General features: G+C 39.0%; 1 protein-coding gene across 1 annotated transcript in view; it reads right to left on the minus strand.

Annotated features, from left to right (window-relative positions):
- sntg2 (syntrophin, gamma 2) overlaps positions 1-25,958 on the minus strand; it is a 41,915-nt gene extending 15,957 nt beyond the window's left edge. The window contains exons 1-10 of the mRNA XM_083682810.1: positions 25,664-25,958; positions 18,674-18,811; positions 16,328-16,384; positions 16,004-16,061; positions 13,126-13,169; positions 12,320-12,361; positions 10,213-10,300; positions 8,822-8,913; positions 4,335-4,462; positions 1,192-1,321 (exon numbers count right to left, since the gene is read on the minus strand). Of these exons, the coding sequence (XP_083538936.1) occupies positions 1,192-1,321; positions 4,335-4,462; positions 8,822-8,913; positions 10,213-10,300; positions 12,320-12,361; positions 13,126-13,169; positions 16,004-16,061; positions 16,328-16,384; positions 18,674-18,811; positions 25,664-25,732 (846 nt within the window). The 5' untranslated portion in view covers positions 25,733-25,958. The remainder of the gene's footprint in view (positions 1-1,191; positions 1,322-4,334; positions 4,463-8,821; positions 8,914-10,212; positions 10,301-12,319; positions 12,362-13,125; positions 13,170-16,003; positions 16,062-16,327; positions 16,385-18,673; positions 18,812-25,663) is intronic.
- Between the last annotated feature and the right edge of the window lie 1,262 nt (positions 25,959-27,220).

Raw genomic sequence — 27,220 nt, forward strand, 5'->3', positions numbered from 1 at the left:
GAAATGGAGGAAATGAGAAAGCTAAACTCTTGAGAGGTCATTGAAAGCATTCATGGTGAATGAGTATTTAGCAGTCATTAATTAGGTGCAGAGTACCTTTTTCTAAAAGGAGAGGGACTCACACTTTTGACTCATTGTCTACTTGCCCTGCATACAGTATCATAAGGATGATTCCAATGGTTTATTCAAAGCACAAATATGTTCAGTCCAATGTTTCAGAAAGGAAAGATATACAGTGCCGTGCGTAAGTAATGGGACAGTGAAGTATTTTTTCTTCTTTTGGCTCTACATTCCAAAAGTTTGAATTTTAAATCAAGTATTATGAGGTTAAAGTATAGATATGATTTTATTGTATTTGTATACATATTAGTTTCACCATTCAGAAATGACAAATGTTTATACATAGTCCCCCAATATCAGGGTACCCAAAAGTAATGGGACAGATTTATCAAATATGTCAAAATGAATCACTCATGTTTAGTATTTGGTCGACAATCCTTTGCATGCAATAACTCCTTGAAGTCTGCGACCCATTGACCCCACCAGACGCTGGGTATCTTCTCAAGTGATACTCTGCCAGGTCTGTACTGCAGCTATCTTCAGTCGTTGTTTGTTTTGAGGTCTTTTTGCCTAAAATCTTACCATCAGGAAATGAAATGCATGTTCAATTGGATTTAAATCTGAAGATTGACTTGACCAGTCAAAACCTGCCACTTTTTGGCGCTGAAAAACTCTCTAGTTGCTAAGACAGTATGTTTTCAGTCATTGTCTTACTGTATGATGAAGTGCCATCCAATGAATTTGGAGACATTTTCTTCAATAAAAACCCCTTCAATAAAAGCTGAGAATCTCTCTGTTCACCTCATAGTAATTGTTAGATTTCAATCCAAACGTTTGGAGTATAGAGCCAAAAGAAGAAAAAATGCTTCACTGTCCCATTACTTATGCAGGGCACTGTACAAATGCTTAATATATGTGACCATATTCGGATGGCGCAAATCCTAACTTCTTATCCGCAAAAACATCAACGAAAAAGTGCCACACCAATTGCCCATTGACATCAACACATGGTTAACCTGAAAATGTGTATCACATGTAGGATTTCTCCCAAAAGTGGCTCTATTTCATCACACCTATTCCCAATCCAGATCCTGAGTTCAAATCAAAAATGTGTAGTAGATACTGACTTACATTCTCTAGTGTCAAATCATTTATATTGCTTGATATTGCTTGAAGCCAATCTGTGCTTTCTGCTGCAGTGCAAAACTGTAGAATATTGGTACTTGCTCCATCTAGGGCAAAGACTTCAAAGCTGTTGGACCTGGAGGAGCATAGAGGTCGAGGTTATAGAAATACAGTGGTTTGAAAGCACTTTTAACTACAGGAGGAAACATTTTTCTTTCAATTAAGTTATCTCAAGTAGGTTACAATGAGGAGGATTTCTTAACCTTCAGTGATAAAGAGCATAAGGGAAATACAGCATGTCTCTATCCACCAGCTATGCACTGCAAAAATATCAAACTTCAAACTTGGACAAGAAAACTGTGTTGCCATCAGCATGACACAATGAAGGAAATTAATTGAATGCCTCTGCTAATCAAAACAATGTGACAAAAATATTGATGTTAAAATGATGAATGTCAAAAGGTAAAAAAAAACCGACTTGGTTATATTGGTTCAAAGTACATCATCATTTGTTGCATGTCACTTATAATGATACTGCCACTGTGAAATGGCATTCAATTCTACTGGAATCCCAATCATCAGCAGAATTCAATGTGATGCTTTTTGACATTTCATTTTGGGGCGTTTGGAAACATGGTGCAGATGAATTAGACTCAGGGACAGCTGTCAATAGTATTCAACAGAGAGAGCAGCATTGAACATGACAACAACGCCAAATCAGATTTGTGTGATGGTTAGGCAATCACATTGATCACTGAGGTCAGGGAGAGCTGAGAGTGTCAGTGTTGAGCCAATCCTCCAATGGCTGGGGTGATATGTTGCACATTAAGTAGTGCACACGGACTGAAGAGAATACAGAGTATACAGGCACAGCAATCAAGGTTAGAAATAATCAAAACCTGTACCCCTGCTTAAAAGACAAAACATTGTTTAGTGAGAGTCGTGATTCTTATATCCTTTAGTGAACCTAGTTTCCTCTGTTGAAAATACTCTTGACACTCTGAGGTGCACATGTGCAATAGCCTTGTTATAATTCTGTGTGGTGGCCATTGGTTTGCCAGAGGTGATTCTGTGGGATACTCAAATGTAATGATTTTTATCCTCTCAATGCTTCGTGGGATGCAGATACATTACAGGGAGCGCAATGCTTGAAGCCTTAGTGTGTGTGAGAGAGAGAGATTATAACACATACAGTACATGTAGCCTTTCGCAATAACATTATTTCAATTAACGCAAGCCTAGTGATAGATATAGCCATGCCCTGCTTGACCCATTTCTGAGATTGCCTGGAGAGTGTAATGTTCTGCTTCAACTATCAGCAGACTGCTGCAGCCTGGTCCTCTAAAACCAAGACAATCTCTGAGAGTGACAGAGCACAACAAGAAATTACATTAGCCCAGAGTGTTACACATTGGGAAATTGGAGTACATAAAGGAAAACAAAGGGATTAAGGAAGCAGAATGGAATAAGAGGTTAGGAATGAATAGGTTAATCCAAAGGATGACATCCAGGAGAAAAAAATTTCAGGAACACAGTGAAATCAAGAGGAACTGGGAGAATGTATCTTTGAGGGGACACTGTACATCCTGAAGTGAAAGTGAATGTGTTGTAGATGGATTTGAAGACATGCTGATTATTAAACTGGTTTGGAAATGTGATTAGTGTGGGAAACACAACTGTAGGCTTAACTCATGACCACTGCATTACATTTACACATGTTGATTACCTGTGTTTATGAGCCAAAGGGAATGCTTTGATCAATTACTCCTCTATCACTTTACAAGTGTCCTGATTCATTGTGTCACAGAAGAATGGGCATGTCTGGCCAACGTCCTGTGGGTTTGATTCCTGCTGGGACCATATATACTGAAATGTATGCACTCACTGCAATGTAAGTCGCTTTGGATAAAAGCGTCAGCTAAATGGCATATATTATATTATATTATAAATTAACTCCTCATGACCTCTTCTCACCCTCACCTAGGAGTTTGTGACATTCAAATGTTTCATAGATGTCTGTGGTCATATTTGATCTCATTTTAAAGTGTGTCTTACGAGTAGTATTTTGATATTATTGTCATTATTGTGTAATGTTCCTTCCAGTATTAAGCAATGTATCTTTGATAATGCTCAACAGGAATTCAGTGAAATGAATTGAAAATGAAGTGAGTTATGTTTGAAGTGAAAAATCAGTTTATTACAACCGGTCATTTGATGCTTTCTGTATGAATTTCATATGGTCTGGGATGGTATAAAATGTGTTCAGAACTCTCATTCGAGGAGTATAGTTTGCTAACAATGATCTTATTCTTAATTAATTATTTTCTTAGAACTATTGCCTCTAACGGTATGCGTAGATGTTGCACACCATTGATTGGTTGGTTAGTGAATGGAGGTGGAGCTGAAGTAGTTCAAAAGACAAAGTTCATCGAGCTAGTAGCTATCGGAGTCCCTCACACCATCATCTTTGGCTCTCTCTTCACTCTCTCTCTCTCTCTCTCTCTTCACTCTCTCTCTCTCTCTCTTCACTCTCTCTCTCTCTCTCTCTCCTTTACAAAGACAGCAGCTCTTCCTCCTTGTCATCTATCGCCTGCATTTATTACCCATTCAATAATATTTTCATTAATTAGTTAGATTAAAACGTATGAATATCGTATTACTATCAATAGCAAAAGAGCTTTTTCTAAATAACTGGTTATGCTTTAACACACATTTGCTTTAAGGTAGCGAGCCATTTTTAACAATATCTTACATTTTTTTGATGTACTGTTTTTAGCAGAAGTTACCAGTTATTGTAACACATCTTTTCTTTGTAAACAGCAGTTAAAATAGGGCTATTAAATGAATCATTTCTGAATGTCTTATAACATACAGTATATAACATTTCTGAAAGAAGGAGGATGGAAAATGACAAGAAATAAACATTGATACTGTCTGAATCTAGAGCCAATCCAGTCTGTTAAGTTAGACCCTCCAATACTATCAAGGCTTTTCCGGCAGGATTCAGTGACCTTTTAAGGCCCTACATGCCTGCGCATATATATTGGCGTTAACACCCTCTCACCTAAATGAAAAGTGCTAAACCAACAGCTGCACTTGGTGAACTGTGCGCCTCCAAGGTGAATTACATCACACAGGATTACCTTTACCTTAATTTATCCGTTCCTGCTTTGTATTTGGAGACTCGGGCCATCAACAAGGGGAGGGACACGGCATCCAGCCAGCGCTTCTCATACTTTGGTTCATTAGCCGAGGGCGAGGAGGGCGAGGATGGAGCCTGCGTAGAATATAAGAACAAGGCAATGAGGGTCCGCTATCTCAGTCACTGGCCGGGTCGCTTTGATCATTGCATGCAGATGGAAAAACAACAGTGTTTTTCTCCTTTTTGGACCCATAGGCAAATTTTCTTGTTACCTTTCATGTAAGTAATTAATCATTATTGATGGGTAATTTTGTATTATAATCATGTAATCCAAATAAAATGATGAGGATTACGACAGTGTGGACAAAAAAATACTCCTTAATTAAGTTGATATTTAAGGTCCCACTAAAAAGTGTTAAAAGCTTAATGAATCCTCTGCTACCCTTTATAAAGCCAACATTAATGCTTCATAAATCATTTATGAGCAAATTGCATGCTATATATATATATCAAATATAAAGCCATAAATGGTTATGCCACATTCGACAAAGCACCAGGTGTAAGTACATTTGATCTCACCCCTTTTATCAGTTTAGCTTGTGAATACTTTGTTCAACCTTTATATATCAGTTGTGAGCCTTCCTTTTTTCTCTCTCCATAAAGCATACATTACAAATTAATGATAGAGACGCGTGTCAGCAGCTTATCACTGTCAGCTGCTGTTGCTACTGTTAGTTATCAATATATTAAACGTGATGTAGCTATCATGAAGCTGCCCATTTCATTTGGCATGGTTTCAGCCTGGTGATGTCTCTCACACTCACACTCACACTGACACACACAGCATCTCACTTCCTGGTTGCCCAGACTAGAGTGAAAGAGAACACGCGCACCAAAGCAAGTGCACAAAACGTAGTACAAATTGAGTCGACCTTCCTACTGTAGCCCTTGAAGGATGAACCGAGAGGGCATGAAGGTCGCTAACACGCTTGGCTGTGGTCAAGGCTAGCAACAATGCCGTCTTATAAGACAAAGTCTTAATGTCGACGGTCTCCACAGGCTCAAATTGAGCGTTCAAATTGACCGGACGACTCACTCAATTCATAAAACGACGCCCAAGGGGGTGTGCCCATATTGTTGTCTCTCCCACACCGACATGGCATGCCTAAGGGTTAGGGCCATGAGAATGGACCATAGAAAAGGCACCACACCACATCTTTCACACCAACCCTCAAACACCCTCCACTTGAGACTGTATAGACTCCTTGTAGAGGGGGGCCTTTTTTCTTGAGTCTCCTGCCACAGCAGGTGAGTGCATGAGGCTCCTTCATGTGTGCCCTGTGGCTTTTCAATCTTTGATTTTGTGTTAACTAATGGGGTTTATAACACAGCTGTATAGATCAGTGGGATAAACAATAAAGTATTTCAATTTCAGTATCTATAGCAACAAAATGAAAAAAAAATTATAATTACACTTGCCTTGACTTTCAAGTTGTGCCGTGCAATGGAAGAGCATGAAATGACAGGACATTTAATACAGACCATTAACACAGATTAGAGTAAGGAGGTCTCTGTTCTCACAGAGGGCCTGGAGAACGAGAGCTAAGCTGACACTCCTTGTCTTTCATATCTGTCACCCTTCTGTATCTCTTGACATTTCTGAAGCGACACAAGACCCAACCTAATTATTTTGAGGCATGTAAATGAATCAATAAAAAAACTCTGGGTCCAATGAAAGAAAATCACTGTCAATAATTTCAAAGTCGAGGGAATCTACAGGGGAGGACAAGCATAGCCAATACTCATCACCTGCAGGCAAGGATAAACAATTCTTCTTGAACTAGCATTTTTTTATGTTAACTCCAAGTAGAGAGAAAGAAGTCACTGAGCCTCTGAACCTGATTCATTGACCCTTCTTTTAGTTCATACTGTACATATTAACTCACTATGCTGCATGTCTGTCTAATGCTAACATCATGTCAAGTAACAAAGCAAACAAAGAAACACTTTACACCCTACATCTTGTTACAAATGTACAGTATATTCATGTCAACAACTACTCACATTTTCTGAAAACAATAACGCATTCATAATTAATTCTGCTCTGAAAAAGACTGAAGACAATGATGACTGAGAGACGAGATTAATTATGCACTGAAAAAGACCATGAATAAACGTAATCACTCGCATGTTAGCCGAACTCTCAGGACAGTCTATGATCCATTTTGTTGTACTGTAGCTCCAATGCAGTTATTGCTGTTGCATGTTTTTGACGTCATGAGGGTTTTTTGGGGTGAGGAAACTGGCCGGCTAATGGTGTTTGTCAGCCACCTGCCCTCTCAGCCTGGGACTTTGCTGTAGAGTATCATGCAACCTGACCTTTTGTCACATTAAGTCAAACCAGACTTGTTTATGCATAGTTAGGCATGTGTCAGGATTTATTTCTACAGAGATTAAATGAGCATGAACAAATTGGAGTTCAGGGATAATGCAGGATCACACAAAAGCCTGTCCTCCAGGAGCATATCTGGCTTCTCCAGCTTTTGTTTCAGATAAAAATAGAATCAACAGACTCAGAGCTACATTTCCAATGAAATGCTCAAGTGGCCTAGCTGCAGTTCTGCTTGCTCATACTAAATATTTCAGGTTTAAAGAGAATGAAGCAAGGAAGTCCATGTGAACTGAGCCAGCCTCACTCTTCCAGTCTATAGTAGATGCCATATGGAATGCATCTTAAGGTCAGTTGGTAAGATCAGTTATTTGATCAGCTATACAATATCATTGTATAGCATGGATAGTAACATTCATGCTCAAGGATTTAAAACAATAATAAAAATGGTATCCTGCATGCCGAAGTCCCTGTAATAACTTCTATATAACAATATGTCAAACTGTTGTTGTAAGTGGCAACACCAGGGGCTTATTCAGCCAATTTGTACCCTGATGATACCCTGACTGCCCTGAATTCCTATTCACACTTAAACAACGGGACGCCATCAGTAAAGTTTGTCCCGAGTGCCTGAAATCTGCGACCCATTGACCCCACCAGACGCTAGGTGTCTTCTCTGGTAATGCTCTGCCAGGCCTGTACTGCAGCCATCTTCAATTGTTGCTTGTTTTGAGGATGTTTTGCCTTAAGCCTCCTCTTTAGCAAATTAAATGCATGTTCAATAGGATTTAAATCCGCAGATTGAATTAGCCAGTCAACAAATGTCCACTGAAAACTGTACTTGCTATGGCAGTATGTTGTGGGTCATTGTCCTGCTGTATGATGAAACGCTGTCCAATGAGTATTTACTTCTACTTGGGCTGACACAATGTTTCTGTAGACTTTAGAATTCTTCCTACTGCAGCTGTCAGCAGTTACACCAACAACTAAGACAAGTGAGCCAGTTCCAGCCATACATGCCCAAGCCATAACACACCCTTCCGCCATATTTCACAGATGAAATATGCTGTGGATATTGGGCCATTCCTTTTTTTCTTCTCACTTTACTCTTGCCACCGCTGCTGCAGCAGACACACGGTGTGAAGTGCTGGCAAAAGCGATGGATGTTTGAAAAGAGAATGGTTTGTCTATCAGCTTGCCTTATCAGATAGATTAGCAAAATCAAGTTTATTATAGCAGCTCATAAATTGCAGAGATGAAATAAAAAAATAAATAATAATAATCAGCAAGGGCAGCCTTCTCTCGTTCACACAATGTAATAATAGTAATAATAATGATGCATTTATTTAGTAAAGTGCTTTTTGAGAGATCGTTTGAAGGGGGAGAACGCCTTTGTTTGTTAATCGGAAACTATTTGAGCAAGCACACACAGACATTTAATTCCCACTTCACCTTACGCCACATATTTGTTAACAATGGCCAATGCTGGTTTGTGCTGTTATTTCAACACTGACATTCTTGATCACATACCAGTTTGGAGAATAACGTAGTGGTTAGTACGAGTGAAAAACAAGAAATGATCGGGTCACAATGACACAAGGCCTACAGCCAATTCACCCGAGACCACCCCTCCAAACAGCTCTGACCATGAGAGCGTTGCATATACATGTATGTCAGTATATCAATCCCAACTTATCCAAACCTGCACTACAATCTATATGCCAACATGCACCACGACACAAAGAGATCGCATATAGGCTTTAGGAGTAGCCTAACCAGTGTGATATCTAGACTACCAGAGCGCAAGTTGCTATGAGTGGGGGAAGGTGAGCGAATTTGTTGGGGGGAATTTGTCTCCTTAGTTAGTTACTTTACTAACTTTAATAAAAATTCCTCTTTATTCTGTAATCCATAGGTTGCAGTATCAAAGCCTCTACATTGGTCTCTTGATTTGAGTATGCAACGATCAGAGAAAGACATTTTGGTGTGCTGTACATCAGTTGGATATATTTACCTTTACAACAACAAAGAAAAACTGAACAACAGGAAAAAAACATCAATATAAAAAACAATGGCATTTCATAATGTTAATAGTTATTACTTACTGTGTTGCTGGAATTTCCATTTAAATGTAAACCACTGTCAAATAATGGAGAGGGTACTCTGCTACTTTGATCACTGGATGGTCCAGGAGAACCTGAGAGCAACAGCAAAGGAAGAATTTCAGATTTTTTCATTATTTAATTAATACCTCAAAACTCAATGTATGGTCGCATAACTTGGCATTCAAGGTATGGGATGGGTAGTACCAAAACTGTAAATTGTTGATCAAGAACATTTTCAAAGAGGGGGATATTAAACTGTGAGATTTGGGTAATGTGAACTCTCAACGAAAAATCATGATAAACCTTGATAAACATTTTGATGAGGATCAGTTGCGTAACACCATCTTAGCAAATCACACAACTGTGAGGCATGGTTCTGAATCAGAAAGAATCTGAATCAACATACCATGTGTTGAGCAAGCAAAAACATTCCCCTGAGCAAACAAGTATAGTCAAGAAGACGCTGTGTGATTTCAGCCACGAATTTGCCACAAGCCACATTCTCCCAACCAAATGCACATATCTGCTGTAAAAAGATCTGTGGTGAACTTGACGCCTTTACTCGCACACTGTGAATTGGTCAACGACATGAAGAGAAGACATGAACACGTCGGATTTTAATTCTGACATGTCTGAATGTTTTTGATCATGGCTCCTTTCTACTTGTGCAATGTAAGAGGTGCTTGTTGAGAGGGGGCTCAGTCACAACACCGGTGTGAGAGCCACCATTAAGTCTCCTCGTGTCTGAATTGCATCAAGACGGCGTGACATGGAGCATGTGTCTTGCAATATGCAGTAAACTCGACACTGGGGTGAGGTGCTGTGGGAGATGAGTGATGGGAGGCAAAGCCAGTGGCTGTGTGTCGGGACTTTTAACCGATGAAGGTATCCACCAGACCTACTGAGCATTAGGCCGGAAGTGTCTGGTGAACAAGATTATAGGCTCATACATTCCAAAGAGAACATTATTCCTAGTTGTGTGGTTATCATTGTGCTAAGTGTTTGCCAACAATATTTGCTAGGAACATCATATTGCAACACACAATTGTCATGCACATCTCTAGCAGGAACTGTTCGGGAAGTGTTCTGTCAAAAGCTTTGGATGCCAATCTCAAACACAAAACTGGCATAAACAGACATTAGATATCACTGTATATGCCTCAGAAGATGCATGGCCAATGCATGGCATTCACTTTATGCTATTATGTAATATAAATGTAATAAAAAAAGGAACAACTTGAAGATGACAGCATGACAGCCTTACACCTTATAGCCACACCTGAGCTTTTGCAGTACATGTTTGATTACTCCAAATCACCAAAGCTATAGTTATTTACAGTACAGGATATGACATGGCCAATGTAATCTGGCACTTCCCCTCAAACTCTTACCTAAAGGCAGCTTTAAAAAAGACGGAACTTCCCTGTGGTACCGTACAGTGATGGTGACTTCGTCCCCAGCAGTCCGCAATAGATGAACCTGCCAGAGCCAGGTTGGAGAGAGCGAAAGAGAGAAAGAGAGAGAGAGAGAGGGCTGAGCATCTCAGAGATTAATGAAATGACAAGCCACAAGCACATCTAACTGCACAGGATTTAAGCAGACAAGAAAACACTTGAGCTAAATAAAGAACGTGCAATCAGCAGTTAAGCCCCGTCTGAAGTGAGATTTCTCTTAAGTAATCACACACAGAACTATGATTTCAAACACAGTGTTTCATTTGCTGGTGAGAGGCTTGAAAACTGCTAGCTGAGAATGGAAGGTAATTACCCTCTTAATGTCTGAGATCACACATTTCTTGAAAGTATAGTGGGGCGGCTAGAGGCCACACTTTGAAAGGATTGTGCCTTTTGTGATAAAAGCACCAAATTTGACACAGAGCCAGGGCATGTCTTAAGGAGCATTGTTAGCTATAGGGCCATCACAGATTTGGTCTTATGGCAGTAATTTTCTAAATGGCAGCTAACCACTTCGTGGCCGAGACCATACTCAATTTGAATGGCCATACCTGAATGAATTATTGGTGCAGTAAGACAATGATGGTTTATACTGTTTGTGGGAATGTAGACAACACAAACATATGACAAAGGTGTCCTGTAAATGGTTGTGTCCCCTCAAAATGGTCAAAATCATTAAGTTTTTTGCCTCCTAGTTTAAATATTTTACATTTAAGCAGAAAAGGTCATATTACTGTTCTCTAGTATCTATTAATTAAAATAATATGCAATATGACTCCTCATATAATGTTAGTGTTAAGACATGACAAGAAATCTGCCCTGTGTATTTCACTCCATCCCATAGGAATGGCCTTTGTCCAGTGGAGAGATATAAATTCAATTGTATTAAAGTTTCTTAATGATGAGAGAATAAAACCTTTAAATTCGGATAGAGAGGGGCTAAAAATATGAAATTGGATATAGGGCCATCGCAGATTTTTGTTCACAGCTGCCCCCATGGCTATCTTTTTCAAAATGGCTGCCAAGCCTTGCTACTGGGCCAACACCACTCCCATATTTAATGGCCATAACTGAATGAATTATTAGTGCAGTAAGCCCAATGATGGTTAATACTGTTTGTAGGGGTGTAGAGAACACAAACAAATGACTTAAGTCTGGACAGTTTAAAGACATTGGGGGACAAGCTTCTGTACAGTATTCACCATTGAGCGTGTCAAGACAATTTCTTCTGAAGTCTACCTCACCTTTCAAAGCTAACAACATGGTGACTGCAGATCTTGTCAAAGAAATCAAAAGCAGTGCATGCGTGACAGTCTAGGGAGCATAAAATAACACTATCGAGTGATATATTTCAGAGGCAAATAGGTAGGGACTTACAAACAAAACTTAATGAAAGCCAACCATTTCCGGTACAAACAAGATCAAAGACAAGTCAATAATGTACCCATTTTTGTCACAGCTTGATGAGGCAGGATCCTCTCCAGGATTTTTGAATAAGGTGGCGCTGGATTGCATTATCAAAAGCCAACTTGTGTTTATTCATGTCAAAATGTGCAAAAAATACAGCTAAAACGCAGTGCTAAAACACTTTCGCTTTTGTTTTTAACAACAATGTCGTTGGTGACATAGTTCATAGTTCATTACTAAACATAGTTTAATTTGCCTTGAAATATTTACATAGTGGCGCCGCCAAGTTCACAGCATGGTGCCTTCTATTAGCCTTCTATTCTACTGTTGGAACAGCCTGGCTTTTTACACTGTTAAATAGCTCATGATGTATTTTGATGTGATGTATACGAAGAACAGCTGTAGCAGTAGAGAGAGAGCGAAAGAGAGAGAATCGCTCATGAATCACACCTCTCCGACATTCTAAGCAACATGTTTGTGCAGCCTTTGTGTGATGAATCTACTTCTTATCGATTTGTCATAGCCAAGATTGAAAACGACAGGAGCTTTGGGCAATCATTGGGAAAACGTCTTGTTTTTGTTTTTCACTCTGGGAAAAGATTACACATGGCAAGCTCCTGATTAAAAATATACTCACGACTTCTTCATGGGTACAATTTTCAACATTAATGCCATTGACCTAAAGAGACAAAAGAAGATGCGCAAAGTCAATTGATAGTAATTGATGCAAATAGATGCAATTTTGTCTTGCAGTTCAACAATACAAATAAGGGACTATAGTTAACAAACAAATTGTAAATCACCTAAGATTACTAATGTCGAATTAAATTAGCTATACAAATTAGGTTTTTTATCATTGTTAAAGCAGCATACCATCTCTGTTTCAGCCTTATGTGACCCACAAACATTTCTGGGTTGGCCTTGGCAAATGTAACCACCACTGAATTATTTGAACTTTGAAGTAACCTTATCAATGGCTTTGCAGGTATCACAAAATTATAAAAAGCCAATGGCAGTTATATTTTCCTGGACCCACGACTCAGTTGGCAAGTATAAATTATATACATAGTTGGCAGAAACAAAGCTACTTTAACTTTAGTGATTTCCAACTCTTTCAAAACCAACATTCGATTTGGATGTGAGATATAAAGCACCCACATTGTATCAACAAAGGAAGAAATTGAAGAATTGGTTCAATAAATCAATGCATATCCATCCATAAAATGTCAAGCTGTTGTAGTGGTATCAAGATAAAAACAAAAGGTTAGTGAGATTGAGCATTTATTGCTGCTCTACAGATTTCTTAATATTAGTATACTAATAAAACTCTCTCTTGAATAAAAGAGGGTATAGCTCAATTAAAATGCAACAAGCACATCTCCATCTTTCGCCGATGACCTCAGGAAGCTTGATGGATAAAAGTTGGGAGCCCAGCAAACTGACCTGTAACATGATGTCCCCAACAAATAGCTTTCTTGTTTGATCTGCTGCGGGCGGAAAACGTTGAGAGTCAAAGGTTAATGACAACATAGGAACATTGATTGCTATTTCCATCACATTACCATGTATGAAATGAGTAATTATTTTCCAGTCTGTCTAATCTCCAGTAACATCCCAGAGCTCTGAGGAACACAAAAAAGCATAACATGTGAAACTAATCTGGATAATAACTCATTTGCAGAGGCACTGACAAAAACAATTAAACAACTTTTAACTATTGAAAAGATGTGCATAGATCTATGAAAGAGGATGTTGACGGCATGCTTTCACAAGCTAAAAAGGTGTTGAGGAATTTGCATAGAATTGATTTATTATTCACAAAATATCAGTGACTGCAAGCTTCTAGGGGTATATCTACCAGTCATCATTTGTTTGCATTTCAATTGTCGCTGTCATGTTTTGATTAAATGGTTTGTATTATCTGTACAGGAGAAAATGCTTTTTTAATCTGCTATTGGGCTGATGAACTAGTTCAGTCTCAGACTTCCCCTTAGTCTTTGCTAAAGAGCAACTCCAGTGAAAATGCATCTGTCCGGATCCAATTAATAGCTCTGATCACGAGAGCGTTACATATATTTGTCAATCCCAACTCATCCAAACCTGTGCTACAATCTAGCAGGAAACTATGTCAACGCGCACCACCACACAAAGTGATACACAGTGAGATTGATATACAGTAAGGTGAACACCTCCCATTTTGGCTATTTGTCTCGATAATGTTTGCATGTCAATCTCCTATAAACTACCGGAATTCATTAAATGATGGCGAGTGGCCAGTCAGTCAGAGCAAGGGGGAACAAATTTGCGAACGCAACTGCTTTGTTGGCATGGCATCGCTGCTTTAGGTTAAACACTGGCTCTGCACCTTGCACACTCATTGTACATAATGTTGTATTGTATTGTGATACACTGTATGTGTTGTCTGCCTTGTCTCATGGCAGTGTACCTCGCCATGTGTAAGGAATGGGACAGGGAAGTATTTTTTCTTCTTTTGGCTCTATACTCCAAAAGTATGGATTTGAAATCAAACAATTACTATGAGGTTAAAGTAGAGATTCTCAGCTTTTTTATGTTGTGTCCATATTGGTTTCACCATTTAGAAATGACAACATTTTATATACATAGTCCCCCTATTTCAGGGCACAAAAGTAATGGGGCAATTGGCTTGACAGGTGTTTCTGGTAAGTCAGGTGTGTTTCGTCACATCATTTGTGCAGGCATAACAGAGCTGTCAATGTCTAGTATTGATTCAAGTCTTTGCATTTGTCTTTGGAGTCTGCTATTGGTGTCTGTCAACTTGAGGACCAAAGAGGTTTCAATGAAAGTCTAGGAAGGCATTATTAGGCCGAAAAATCTGGGGAAAAAATGTAGCAGAGACATAGCCTAAACCTTAGGCTTGCCAAAATAAACAGTTTGGAACGTCATTAAAAAAAGGCCCTGGTTAGCTCAGCAATCGCAAACACGCTGGTAGGCCAAGGAATACTTTTACAGTGGATCCTGAAGAATGCTAAACATAATTAAGAAAACCCCAACTGTTCCACAGATCAGGAACACGTGAATGTGTCAGAGACTACCATCCGCAGAATACATTAGCATCCGAACTACAGAGGCTACCACTAGTTATCCTCAAAAAGGATGGTCAGGTTACAGTTTTCTAAAAAGTATCTAAAGTTTTCTAAAAGTAGCCTGCAGAGGTCTGGAAAAATATATTGTGGAAAGATAAGATGAATAACATCATGTACCAGGGTTATTGCAAGTAGAAGGATTGGAGAAAAAGGGGGGTGTTATCTGTGGAGGGGGTGTCATGTTTAAAGCATGTATTGCTGCCACTAGAACTGGCTAACTTGTCTTAATTGACGATGTAACTGCTGACGGCAGCAGCAGAATGTATTCTAAAGTGTACAGAAATATCTTGTCTGCTTGAGTATAAGCAAATGCCTCCAAATTCATTGGATGTCACTTCATAATATGGTAAACAATGACCCAAAACATATTGCCACAGTAACTAGGGAGTTTTTCAGGGCCAAAAAGTGGAAAGGACATGACTGGTCATTTCAATTTTAAGATTTTAATCCAATTGAACATGCATTTTATTTCCTGATGACAACATTTTAGGCAAAAAGACCTCAAAATAAACAAGAATTGAAGATGACTGCAGTGCAGGCCTGGCAGAGCATCACCACAGAAGATACCCAGCATCTAGTGGGGTCAATGGGTCACAAAGTTCAAGCAGTTATTACATGCAAAGGATTGTCGACCAAATACTAAACATGAGTGCTTAATTTGGACATTTGGCCTGAAATAGGGGGACTATGGATAAAAAAAGTGTTGTCATTTCTAAATGGTGAAACCAATATGTACACTTAAAATAAAACCTGAGAATCTCTATTTTAACCTTATAGTAATTGTTTGATTTCAATCCAAACTTTTGGAGTATAAAGCCAAAAGAAGAGAAAATGCTTCACAGCCCCATGACTTACGCGGGGCACTGCATGTCAGTGAATGCTCTCCATCATGCTGGAAACTAATTACACCAAACTTGGTTGTGTAGCTAATACAGAATAATGTATCTTGTATCTTTGTTATCGCCAAGTTAAGCAACTGGGCTGCTGGACATAACTAAATAGCCACGATATGCACTTAAAAATCATACTGATTGATCAACAACCTATCTGACACAACAGCTACTGCATATCAAAAAACTAATGTTTGTGTAGTTACACTATCCCTTTAAGTGTTTTACACTGATGTCTTTCATTAAATCAGTACAAATGTAAGCTCTTTTGGTCCATACTAAGAGTGACATTGAATACTGTCTTACCTACTTGATCTTTGAAAATCTTTGATATGACCACAGGCACTTTATGCTCAGCACCTCCCTGGGAGTAACAAGTGAAAGGTAGAATTACTCATCAAAAAGTTAAACATTTGTATACATCCATTGGATATATGTGCTTTCATGCACCAAACAACCATGCATATCATCCAAGTTTAACCCAAAATTTCAATAGAGAATTGGACCTTGATGTACCAGGAGCACTCTTGCAGTGCTGTCTCATCTAAACAATGTAACAGACTCACAACTTTTGAAGTCCAATAGCCTTTACATTTCAGCCATTTGTAATGATTAAAGTTTGACACTTACTTTTATGCTTAGGCCCAGACTGCCAGTCACCTGTCTTCGAAGTACGACAGTTCTGTGCTTTAAAAAATGGGAATTCACCTTGGTAAAATAATATTTAAACAATTTCCTTTCAATTAAGACCATATTATTAACAACATCACTATCTCCCATCATGCTTAGGCGAAACATCGTAATGATGTCATTGTTGTGTTTGACCGTGATGGTAATGTTATGTAAAGCAGGATCAATGAATTAGCCAGCTAGCTAACTCTCCATATATTCTGGAATAAAATGAAGACAATACACTGGCAAAACTGAACGTCACTCAAACAACCGTACAATGCTGTAACACTGACATGATAATGCAGATATTTGGCTGTCAAACTTTATCCCACTATGATAAAAATTGACTAGTGTTAATTATTTCGCTTTCCATATCATCCCAGAAACATGTCAGTGTGAAAAACTGCACAGGTTAGAACATTTGTTTTCAAAAATAGTTTTTCAGCTTTATTAGTGACTTTATTAGCTTTATTTACTAGTCTCCTATGGAGCTTCCAATACAAATGTGCTATGTTTGTGCCCAGACAGCTTTGTTGTCATGGTATTCTTTGATTATGATGCAATCACTTTACCAGCGTATTGAAGAATGATGATTGGTATAATAATGGATTTCGATGAGAAGGATAGTGAGCTAGACCTACTTTCCCTTCGTCCTATTGAAGTTCTCATAAACTGTTCAGAAGGATATGTTTTTCTTAAATACCTTATGAAGACAAAGGGTTCCAAATCATTGTCTCTTCCCAAAAGGCTACATACAAACTAGTATAGTTAGGGGCCATAGGGAAGTGCCTGGCTATGCCTCTCGTTTAAATTCTCCTTGTATTAGGGGTATAACAGTTCACCAAGCCCACGGTTCAGTTTATACTTCGGTTTTTGGGTCACGATTTCGGTTCAAAAGAGAAAAAGGGGTAGTCAGTAGGACTATCGGCTTGTGTGACTCTCATAACAGGGCTTGTGCGTGGAGCACTGTATTTTTTATTTCATACTTTGTAGGGCACTATAAAACGTCAGTTTTTTTTTAAAGTTTTGTATTTATTCAATTTATTCATTTTCTTTTAATCATTAAAATATGACAAATGTATAGTATGTAAATCATTTCAATGAAAGTGCTTCTATTTAGTTGTGCTTCTAGAATAGATAGCTGCTACAAATGATTAATTTACTACTAAACATTCACTGCAAATAACTGAATAAGAAAATATTGATGAACAAAACGTGCAACATAGGCTTATGCTGTTGTACTGGGAGACTCAAGTCATTTTCCTATCAATCTGTCTGTAATGTCTGAGCCATCCACCGCATGCGGCACACATGGCATCATAAATCTTGAGCACACCCAGACTCAAAATCTCACAAAAAAAACTGTTTTTGTACTGCATGTGCACATGTGGAATCTAGTGGCCTTTTTGATTTACAAAAGTGATCAAGGCAATAATACTGTGCTAGCTCAAACAACTACATAACTTTAATAATTTTAATAATTTTCTTACAGTATTCTGAACAGTCTTGCTGCATTTTACTGCAACATTCTAAATGGCCAGCTTCATCTCGGCTGTGTCTCAATCAGGAAGGATGCTGTCTTTTAAGGCAGCATTTGAAGGCGGGAAGTTACTGCATGTCCCATTCAGAAGGTACCTTAAAATTATGCCTGCTATGGTGCCTTCATTAGGCCAATTTAAGGCACCATACCATGCATCCTAGTTTGTCACATAAAAATGCATTCCAATGTCATACTTTCATGGAAAAACTTTACTTTGGGCCCCCTCCACCAGTACAATTAGTACAATTATAAGCACAACAAGACAACATTTTTTCAACTGATCAATTCGAACTATTGAAAAGATTTGGTGCATAAATTCTCAAGGCTTTATACACGCTTTATACACACCCATTTTGGGGGGCAAATCCATGTGGTAGACCAATCACAAATTGTGTAGCAATTGCAAGTAAATGAATAATAATGCTACACTTTATATGTAGTTATAATATACGCAATTATATTAGTTGGACATGGTCAATCATTACAACTTTGTGTAGCCTAATCACCGCTATAAATAGGTCCTTTCATTTAATGGATTTTAAGTTTTCAGCTTTCCTTACAGCCAAGCATTGTGCACCACATGTCTTGTCTTGATTAGCCAACTACCATGTCAAAGAAGTGGCAGTGAGTAATTAAACATTAAGAGAAAGACAATACCATTCTCTTACCCAGACAAATGTAAGCATAGAGGAACATTTTCAAACACATAGTTAGACAATACCAAAATGAGTGCCCTATTGGCAAGGTAAAACCTAAGTACTTACATTTAATTGTGGGTCACCTCCTCTTGTGCAAACCACATCAAGCTTCTGTATTGTTAACAACTCTTTTGTAAGCTTTAGGCGGACATCAAAAGTGTTATTGGTCTCCTCATTATACAGCAGGGCAATTCCGGACTTTGTCTAGTGGGATAGAAAAAAATATATTATTATAACGGTTAGATCCAACCAAAAATTGTTATTGCAAAATTAGCATTCCAGCCAATCTGATATCCATGGGATATCCAGCATGGCTACCTCATCACATTAGCTTGAGAAATGTATAGATACACCATAATACACACTCAAGCTCACTATGCAAGAAGAGGAATCTCCCCCCATCAGTGCAGCTAATGTGGGCATTATAGACAACTCAACTAGATGCATAACTCGTCTATGGACAATGAAAACAGCTGATTTTACTTTTATTGCTACATCAGCATGATTAGTGTTTCGTGAACTGCACCAGTGCAGCGAACCCCTTGGATGGATGCAATGTTTCCAATTTAGTTTCAGCCGTGGGTGCATTGCGATTTTGTTGTCACACTGATCTGCAACAAGTGGCAGCTACATCTGGGGATTTTTTATTGCTAGCAGGCTTACTAAATCTTTAATCTGGCTACATCACTTGTTTCAGCGACTATACAGATGGCTAGCTAGCCAAACTGACACATATTCACCAAAGGCACTGGACGTTACGAACCAAGCAAGCTAGCTAGTTCAATGGCTACATTCCCATGCCAATCACATTTGACCATGCGTTCCAGAAATAGCACCGTCCCTAAAGACGGTGATAGTTTTATGAACTACCATGAAAAAAACACTAGCATCATTGTTTGTTGTCAAAATAGTTGCTGTCGGTGTAAAGTTGTATAACAGCAAAAACACACTCAAGGGTGTGCTGGCCTATATCGTGGATATCGGAACGGCTGTGATGGTCGTCGACACCTGGCTGCACTTCGTGATTATGACCACATCACAGCCATACTATATATAAAAAAAGGACCCTGTCTAGGATTGCCACAGCAAATGGGCTGAATATGTAAATAGGTGTTCTCAGTTTGTTTTAGTTTTTCATGAAATGACCATTCAACAGCAGAAGTAACTCCAGATTGTGCCTTTAATTACTAATTGAGTGTAAATCTGTGGGATGTTGTGCTAATGTTAAAAGTAATGTTTGATTAATTAAAGTTGAATAAAAAACAGAGTCCATTTCCAAATAATATGAAAAATAATTGTGTGTGAACACAGTAACAGTAAAAGTAATATTATATGCACCAGTGGAGGTCAAAAGTAATACATTTAATCTATCCAATTGTAAAACCTTTGTCATGTTAAAAGTTCCTACGTTTTCATCACATTTTCAAAATCTCTTCCTATCTTTGTTAACACATTACATTCCCATTTGAAACAGTTGAGTGGATGTAATCTAGGAAGCCCAAAGGTTTGAGCCATGTCTCTTTTCAAGTTCAGATTTGAGTGAAGACGAGAGAGACTTTGGAGTTAAGGCCTTGCCATTTTCCCTGAAACGACCCCCTGGGCAATACACAAGTCAGGAGCACAACAAAAGTAGCTATACTCAGGTGTTCTGTCTCTGGGGAATACAGATGGTATGGTAACGCAAAGGGGGCACAAAGTGTATTTTGGCAAATGCCTATTGGTGAAATATGCCAATAATGACTGCAGTCATTACCTTATGGGGTTTGCAACATGTTTGTGCTTGAAAAACATTGTGTTGGCATGTGTTAACCATTATTCATCCTTCTTTGAGCACTTATAAAATAAAGGGAGTGATACCTTTTGGTTGGAACTGGTAGGCCTAAAGTCCATCAACACAAACAACACAATCTCAATTAAGATCCTTAACAACATCTCATTACTAATGGTCCAACTGAGATGCCTTCCTTATCCTGGTCCTAATTATTTGTAGTTAGCAACTTAAAACACATAACTGAGGGATAGCAGGAATTGAAGTGTACAAAACTGAAAAAACAATTAAAAACAATAAGGGCAGCGTCAGTTAAAGGCTAGTCTATAAAAAAAAAAATCTTAAGAGATTTAAAAGGAAGTACCGATCTTGCTAGCCTAATATCCTCAGGCAGGTCATTCCAGAGTCTTTTCAGTCTCAACTCCGGAATGGCCAGAAGGGCAATAGGACACAGGTGGGAGAGGCCTATACTCTATACATTACAATAGGAATTGACGACAGGAAAGCCACGATATCCTCAGGACGTCCACCAGGCATGCTTATTCAACTGTAAATAGGTTTTCCGGGCTGAGAGAAGGGGGCATTGATCACCATTCACATTGGATGAACGATCACTGTTTTTGTATCAGCCACATTTAAATCACATGGCTGGCTCCACCAAATCCATCCACAGTATTGATTCTCGGCTTTGAGTTTGCCTTTGTGTCAACATGAGGACCAAAGAGGTGTCAAGGTGAAAGTCAAGGAAGCCATTATTAGGCAGAAAAATCTGAAACATAGCCAAAACATTAGGCTTGCCAAAATCAACAGTTTGAAACATCACTAGCAATGGGCTGGTAAGCCAAGGAAGACGTCTACAGTGGATGACCGAAGAGTGCTCACCATAATTAAGAAAACCCCCAAAACAGCTGTCCCACAGATCAGGAACACTTTCCAGGAGGTAGGCATGAATGTGTCAGACAGGGATGCAAACTGGTACAATACATAAAAATAAGCTTTTAAATGCTAATTTCTGGTGACTTTTAGGATTAGTTCTTACCCTAGAATGAACGCAAATTAGCTGCAAAACTAAAGAGGAGACTTTTCAGAGGGGCAATTACTTTGGTCCAATTCACAGGCCAAAACAATTAAAAGACTGAGCAAAATAAGGTATAAAACATTTATTTAATCAAGTGCTGTTTCATTTACATTACAGGAACAATTTGGGATTTATTTAACAAAGGGAGAGGACTAGAGGCACTGGTGGATTGATCCCTGAATCCACTTTTTTAACAAGCAATACCTCATTTTCACTTAATTCTCTCATTTTGAAAATTAATCACATAGAGGGAAAACATTAGTTAATAGATAGTAGTTAGTTTGTTAGCTAGCCAACAAGATCAGTACAAGGAGAACATTCATGGCTTGTGTCTGTCAGAAACAAGGGTGAAATGACAGTTTTGTGGTAGGGGTGGGTTTCCTCAATGGCAGGTCTACACAACTCCAACAGCACAAAGTCGTCAAGTGTGTAATTGATTCCTATGCAAACCAGAGACCCTATAAAAACAAAGATATTAATTCCAAAATTACATGAACTATTATCCTTGCATAAAGATGGACTCAATTCAACTTCTTGAGTGATTTGTTGATGGCATTTTTGCATTCTAGCTAATTTTAAGAGTGTCATAGCAAAGGGTTGAATACTTATGTACATGAGGTATTTTTGTATTTCAATTTTAATAAATGTTACTGAAATGTCTAAAAACCTGTTTTCGCTTTGTCATTCTGGGGTATTGTGTGTGGATTGATGGCAAATTCTTTTAATTTAATCCATTTTAAATTGAGTCTATAACACAACAAAATGTGGAAAAAGTTAAGTGGTCTGAATACTTTCCGAAGGCACTGTATATCAAGCTTGGCACAACATCTGCTCTGTCAACCTTGTCCAACTGTGAAGAGATCAAATCTTGGATGCAAAACAACTTCCTCCAAATCAACAGCAGAAAGACAAAGGCCATGCTAATAGGCACCCCTCAGCAGATCACCAATTCCTGCAGCATCGGAAATTCAACCCTGCTCTCTCCTTTAATGCCTACATTAGTCACGTCTGTAAAACGTCAACGTCGCAGAAAAGCTTATCCATGAGATGTGCCACAACTGAGATTTGTTTAGCTCAGATCTCAGGTCTGTTTGCTACAGTTGTCATGGAAAACAACTGTCACCAGTAGGCTACATCTAGAACTTCGTTAAAATATGGAACAAATAGAATAATGTAATTTAATCTTGTTTTGTGCACACAGTTTTCATCATAATGCCATTGCCAACCTCTCCCGCTCCGTTTCACCCCAAATAGGGGGTGAGGTTATAAGGTTCCCTGATCCCCCTGTCGACATGTGATATGACAATATTAACCAATATTGGACATATGAACACGCTGCTCCGAGCTACTGCAGACACATTTTATTCATTAGTATTTTTGGCAAGCATCAATAAAAATCAACAAATCAACAAATAAAAACATTGAGCGTTTATGCTCCTTCATGCTGGACAAAATTATCTCTCTTTTCAAAGGGAGTCTGATTCAAATGGGTAATGTGCAGTGTTGAGGAATTATTTTTTTATAAAAACAGTTTATTATTGCTATAAGAAAAATACATTACTGCAGTGTGCTAAATTTACTAATGTGATGGCCTGTTGATAAATGAGAGATGGATCAAGCATTAGTCCCGTGGTACGTTGGATTAATACATGGAGAGGTTAAGTCAGGTCATCAAGAAGGATGATGCAACACACGCATATACAAAAAGTTGAGTGGAAAAATACTAGAATAGGGAAGGACAAATCAGATTAGGTGTGTTTTCTCCAGCAGGGCGATATCTCCACCTGGAACAGATCGTGTGTCAAGGGGGTGGGACCAGCCCATACACCAACAAGGGAGAGCCAAGTCTAAACCACAGCAGCAATCTATGAGCAGGTTGGGGGGGAGGTGTGCTCCCATCTCTGAGAGAATTGTCATCAACTAGGGGGGCTAGTCAGTCATTTATACAGACAGAGCGATCTCTCTTTTCACTGAGAGTTCATCATGGGTCTGCAATGCGCAGGGAACTACAATATAGGGCCGGAGTGGGGGAAGGTGAGCAAATTTGTCATCAACTGTGGGCTGATGTCACAGCCATCTTAGCCTACCGCAGGCTACTTTTCTATCCAGTCTCAATCCCACTGAAACCCAAAATCTTTCTGTAATTGTTAAATAATGCATTGGTTCCATTACCAAAGCAGACTCACGCTTATTCATGTCAAATTGCACGAAAACATTTCCCCCACTTCTCCACGCTATGACATTTGAAAAAAAAACAAGTTGGTCCCATTGCTTGGTCCTCAATAAGATAATGTGATATTTAAACCATACCACTCTGCATCTCTTTAATTCATGAGCTACTATAATAAACTTGAAACATATCTATATGATAAGGCAAGCTGATAAAGCAAACCATCACAAACCATTCTCTCAAATTTTTATTTGACTGATTATTTGGAGGTAACACCAATAATGTCAGCACTGTCAGTAATTTATACCAGAAGGATGGCTCTTTTCAAACATCCTTCACAGCTCGTCACCACCTTGTGGTTGCTTTCAGCAGCACATCTTCACAACTTGTGTCTGTCTCAGCAGTGGCATTTAGACCACCGTTGCAATGGCAGTACAAACCTTTTAAACAATGGCCTACTGTATGCAGGATTGCGCCGTCTTTTCACTGCAATGGAAATTGTAATGACAAATCAGAATAGTGTCTCTTCCTCTCCCTCCCCTTGCAAAAACAGGATGTTTACTCTGAAAAATTATCAGAATACATGTTACATACGTATTTCCACACGGAGGCTTCCGTTGCTTAGGTCAGCTTCCAGCACTGAGAAACGTTGTGTATACACTAAATACTGTTAATAATCTCCATGTGGAGAAGACAGCTCTTCTAGAAGGGGCATCCGTTGCATAATTGGCATAAAAGGCATCGGAAAGTTCAGGCATTGGAACGCTTTCATAAAGAAATAAGAGCATCAAGAGACACATTTATGAGAAACTTATTTTTCCTGTTTTCAGAAAGTTTGTTTGATCTAGACATATCCAGACACTGCACTGTAGCCTGAAAAACAGTACTGTGACTGTCATGGTAACACCATTCATAGTTCACCATTCAACTTGTCTCTAGCCCAAACTGTTTTAAGTTATAGCCAATGTTATACCAATCATATTTTCATATCATTTCATAAACTATATCTCGGATCATAGTCTGGACGTTTAACCTAACATCAAAGCTTGTACCTTTGTCAGTGACAATTCGGTACAGGTCTGTCTGACACTGGAGTGTTATATAACTTTTAAAATCCCACAGATATTCACTTTCTTTAATGAGGGGAAATCTGGGGGTGTGATATTGTTATTCTGGATTATTTAACTTTAAGTTAAACATTATGTTTAAGTGTCTCAAACAACACTTCACATTGTTGTGGGGTTTGCAGAGCCGCATGCACCATGATGCAATTCCATTGACTACAGGTCCTCTATTCAAGGTGTGTACTGTATTCAGTGGCATTCATATGCTCAAAATAGACACAATATGACTAGTGTGTGTTTGTACCCCAGCCTCCCAAATTATTCCAGTGTCTCACTTCATCAAGTAGGCTAATACAACTAAAATATGACAATAATGGCATTCTTCATCCCTTCCCCTTGGCTAAAATCAAGAGTGTGGCCAGCTCCACTCTGACTATATCATGTTAATCATGTATTCATTCCATACGTGATGACAGATTATTGAACGAAATCAATAACTTTAGACATGAGACTTAACCAAAACCCCTTAAGAATCACTGACCAACCTGACCAAGATACATAATTATTTGGGGTTTAATAACTTATAGGGGAATAGGTGTATTGCTTCCGTGGGAGGACAAAATAGCCCCTGTAGGGAGTTAATGTTCCTCAGTATGTCATGTATACCTGGCAAACAACTAAATGCCTCAAAATAGACAACATTGATGGAAAAACTGAAATGCATAGCCCATGTCAATGTAAGCTGTGTCACTTCCCACAAACAGCGCGCAGCTCAAACTGCATACGTTATGATATTTCAGCAATTTCACCTAATTCTACAAACATTATGGAGAAATGATCTCCTGCGGTATTTGTTTAAAAAAACAAAACAAAAAAAAGCAACTTATTTTTCAGCATAACTGGGCCAATTGACAAAGCGGACAGATATCCTCAATCTCTTGGTAAATAAGGGGAGGAAAAGGTTAGATCGACTTACCCAAGTTGCAACCAAGAGGCTGGCTGGTCGCTCAAACAGTTCAGGTTGCTGTTTCCCGGCCACCTTCATTGCCCATGCAGCCGCTAGCTCTGTTCACTGACCTCGAGGAGACTTTCATAAGTAATTTATATATCAACTGTCGATTAATGCTTTTCACCAACGACGTCCCATTCACTGAAAGAGGCAGATTTACGATGCATGCCGCCCAGTACGCAACGGAAAGGACTTCTGCGCTCGCACTGTCTCGGTAGAATTATGTATTCCGACAGTGATTCTGAATCTGGAAGTCGCTATAGTGGCAACATTGAAAGCAAACGCACAAATCACAGGGTTACATATCTGAATCCATTATAATCACATCTGTCGCTGCTATGTTCCTCACTGCATTCTGAGCAGGCGTTGTGATCAGTGAGGCGCGGGACACTGCGTGTTGTCTTGCCTGCTCTGTTGCCTCTCGCCTCTCCCGCTCTCGTCTTGTTAACCATTGCAGTACGGATTAACCGTTCAAAACCTGCTCTCTGCAACGGATCATAGAGCTTCCTGCAGCTGCCGCTTTTTCTATGTTTGACAACTTTTTCCATCTCTGAAAGTATTGATATAATGCTGGCTTGCTCTAAAATATCATTGGAATAATGTGTCCAGTAATATACATCACTACGTGAACAAGGCCTCGTTTACTATATGATTTCCCATGGAAATATACAATTACTTGTAAAATGAAACGTAATTACATATTTACTGTTCATGAATAATCTGTGTATTGTAAAATGGAACACACAAATTTTTAAAAATGTAGATCTCTGTAGCATCTCAAGGGAAATACGTCAACTGAGAGGGCCTCCCCAGCAGCCATGACATACAAAAAAACACAAGAACATTTGAAGAATAGGCTAACTCTATCCATCGCTCGAGTACGTGTAGGTATAATTAGTACTGTATAGGCAACTATAGTATTATAAAGGCTAGAGGGATACGGGTGCCTGCAATCCACTTCATTTGCGGCACAATGAAAGAGCCTGTGGAAAAGCAGTTGATCTCATGGGTACAGAACTTGCTTGATTGAAAGTTATTTCCCACGCCTTTTTCACTAAAAGGCTTTAGTACAGTATTTTCATGCAGCAAATAGAAACCAGGTTTGCCAAATTCAAATTGCCCAAAAAATGGCTATCCCAAAGTGAATCGGACTCATAGGTGTCACACTGCAGTGAAACAATATTGCTTCCTCGCTCACAAGCTCACACGGCGAGTTTCGATCTTGTGTCTTCTGTATTGCCAACACATGTGACACCCAATGTTAACTAGCTTCACCACCAAAACACTAGCAATTCAATGGTGCAGGTATTTCAACTTGAGGAGTAAGTTCACAATCTCAATTTGGTTACACTCACCTTTCTAAACTCACTCCACAGTGACCCCAGCCGTTGAGCTGAACACAACTGCCAGTCTGGGTCACGGCACCACTGTAACAGGTGTCACGCTGTCGCGAAACAGTATAGCTTCCTGTCTCACAAGCTTGCACGAGTCTTGGTCTATATTGCCAACACACGTGAGCACCCT

The sequence above is a fragment of the Argentina silus genome (assembly GCF_951799395.1).
Source record: "Argentina silus genome assembly, chromosome: 13".
Taxonomy (NCBI): Eukaryota; Metazoa; Chordata; class Actinopteri; order Argentiniformes; family Argentinidae; genus Argentina; species Argentina silus.